General features: G+C 44.1%; 2 protein-coding genes across 5 annotated transcripts in view; one reads left to right on the top strand and one right to left on the bottom strand.

Moving 5' to 3' along the window:
* Nucleotides 1-213, bottom strand: part of srp54 (signal recognition particle 54) — a 16,093-nt gene extending 15,880 nt beyond the window's left edge. The window contains exon 1 of the mRNA XM_074660245.1: nucleotides 111-213. The gene's annotated coding sequence lies outside the window, so the exon portion shown is untranslated. The remainder of the gene's footprint in view (nucleotides 1-110) is intronic.
* Nucleotides 214-252: 39 nt separating this feature from the next.
* Nucleotides 253-2,500, top strand: part of LOC141783164 (uncharacterized) — a 13,542-nt gene continuing 11,294 nt past the window's right edge. The window contains exons 1-4 of one of the 4 annotated variants that reach the window (XM_074660251.1): nucleotides 253-359; nucleotides 1,301-1,323; nucleotides 1,508-1,607; nucleotides 1,736-1,860. In XM_074660251.1, coding sequence (XP_074516352.1) covers nucleotides 1,511-1,607; nucleotides 1,736-1,860 — 222 coding nt within the window. In that variant the 5' untranslated portion in view covers nucleotides 253-359; nucleotides 1,301-1,323; nucleotides 1,508-1,510. Of the gene's footprint in view, nucleotides 360-561; nucleotides 1,117-1,300; nucleotides 1,324-1,507; nucleotides 1,608-1,735; nucleotides 1,861-2,500 lie in introns of those variants that run through there. The other 3 variants (XM_074660252.1, XM_074660250.1, XM_074660253.1) reach the window with 3 other exon arrangements.

Genomic DNA, 2,500 nt, shown 5'->3' with positions numbered 1-2,500 from the left:
CTGTGTGTTAGCTGTTAGCTGTAGTATCGGTGTGTTAGCAGCCTGTCGGACCCGGTACCGTGTGAGGAGCAGAAACACGGTCCATTAAAGAAGAATCGGTAGGGACTCACCGTGTCGGGGTGGTGGTGATGTGATATTGATCAGAGAGCAGCAGAACCAGAACCAGAACCAGAACTATCCAGAGAGACGTCATCTAATCACCATGACCCGGAAACACTAACAGCGAGCTTCCGCTTCCGCTTCTATGGATTGAGCAGACTAGACAACCTGGACCAGAACCTGGACCAGAACCCAGAACCCAGAACCAGAACCAGAACCTGGACCTGGACCAGAACCCAGAACCCTGAAGGTGGAGAAAGGTTTGATCTTTAATCTAAACGTCTCTTAACGGTCACACCTGAGTTCCCGTCACCTGTCTGATGGTTGGTGCTTTAACGCCAACCGGAAGTTGTTTTTTTTCTTCTTAATTTAATTTTAATTCTCGTGAAGATCCACATTCACATTCATAAACTGTCATAAACTGTCATAAACTGTAAATTCACCAACAAAAAGCCTAATTTCTTTGTATTTATGAAAGAAATGGAATTATATCTGTCAACAATTTCTTCCTCACAAAACCAAAAAGCAATGAAAACAATGAATGTGCTATCTTTAATGTTTCTAAGTGAGAGTATTGTCATACTCTCGCGTGGTCTTCTTTATTATTATCTCTTATTTATTTTGATTGTGTTTTTTTTATTTTATGTTTGTTTTGTTTCATTTCTGTTCTCCTTTTATGTTTGACACAGATCTTTGTTTATGTTTTCGCTATGCTTCTTTTGTATGTAAATGTTTTTAATGTTTTCAATGTTACTATGGAAACTGTCATTTTGAAATAATAAAATAAAATAAAAAAACGCTAACCGGAAGTGATAGACGGGAGTTTCCGGGTTCCCCCTGAGGGCGGACACGTTGCTGAGAGCTGCTGAACCGGGTTTCTACCTGCTGCTCTGTTCTACCTGCTGGTCTACCTGCTGCTCTCAGGTGTTTCTACCTGCTGCTCTCAGGTGTTTCTACCAGCTGATCTACCTGCTGGTCTACCTGCTGCTCTCAGGTGTTTCTACCTGCTGCTCTGAGGTGTTTCTACCTGCTGCTCTCAGGTGTTTCTACCTGCTGCTCTGAGGTGTTTCTACCTGCTGCTCTCAGGTGTTTCTACCTGCTGCTCTCAGGTGTTTCTACCTGCTGCTCTGAGGTGTTTCTACCTGCTGCTCTCAGGTGTTTCTACCTGCTGCTCTCAGGTGTTTCTACCTACTGCTCTGAGGTGTTTCTACCTGCTGCTCTGAGGTGTTTCTACCTGCTGCTCTCAGGTGTTTCTACCTGCTGCTCTGAGGTGTTTCTACCTGCTGCTCTCAGGTGTTTCTACCTGCTGCTCTCAGGTGTTTCTACCTGCTGCTCTGAGGTGTTTCTACCTGCTGCTCTCAGGTGTTTCTACCTGCTGCTCTGAGGTGTTTCTACCTGCTGCTCTCAGGTGATGGACCTGTCTGAAGCTCAGAGTGAGGTGAAACAGCTGCTGAGCAGAGTGAAGCCCGCAGAGCTGCGCACACTGATGAAGTGGATCAGAGACTCAGGTACGGAGCTCACTACGTCACTACAGTACAGGACACAGCTATGTATTATATTATAATGTACTACTACTGCTAGTTAATATATATATGATATATGATATATGATATATGATGTGTTGTTGTTCCTGCAGACGAGCTGGACGAGTTTCTGTCCAACAACAAGCAGAAGAAGATTCTCGAGAAGATCTCTGAGGAGCTGAGAGACGCTCTGCCTCCAGACGCCATGTTCTCCTCTGAGAGTTCTGCATACACCAAGGTACTACTGTAGTACTACTGTAGTACTACTGTAGTACTACTGTAGTACTACTGCTAACAGGTTCTACAGGTTCTCCTCTGAGAGTTCTGCATACACCAATGTACTACTGCAGTACTCCTACAGGAGTACTGCAGGATGTTTCAGATGCAGCAGTGTTCCCGGCCGACGGTCCACGTGGACAGCTTCCTAGATGATGGTGATGGTGATGATGATGAAGATGATGATGATCGTGATGATGATGGTGATGTGATGATGATGGTGATGATGATGATGATGAAGATGATGATGATCGTGATGATGATGGTGATGTGATGATGATGATGATCGTGATGAAGATGATGATGATGATGAAGATGGTGATGATGGTGATGGTGGTGATGATGATGATGATGATGATCGTGATGAAGATGATGGTGATGATGATGATCGTGATGGTGATGGTGATGATGATGATGATGATGGTGATGGTGATGATGATCGTGATGAAGATGATGATGATGATGATGATGGTGATGTGATGATGATGGTGATGGTGATGATGATGATGATGAAGATGATGATGATCGTGATGAAGATGATGGTGATGATGATGAAGATGATGATGATCGTGATGAAGATGATGATGGTGATGGTGATGTGA

The sequence above is a fragment of the Sebastes fasciatus genome, chromosome 15, assembly GCF_043250625.1.
Source record: "Sebastes fasciatus isolate fSebFas1 chromosome 15, fSebFas1.pri, whole genome shotgun sequence".
Classification (NCBI taxonomy): domain Eukaryota; kingdom Metazoa; phylum Chordata; class Actinopteri; order Perciformes; family Sebastidae; genus Sebastes; species Sebastes fasciatus.
This window is presented reverse-complemented; position numbering and strand designations above follow the sequence as displayed.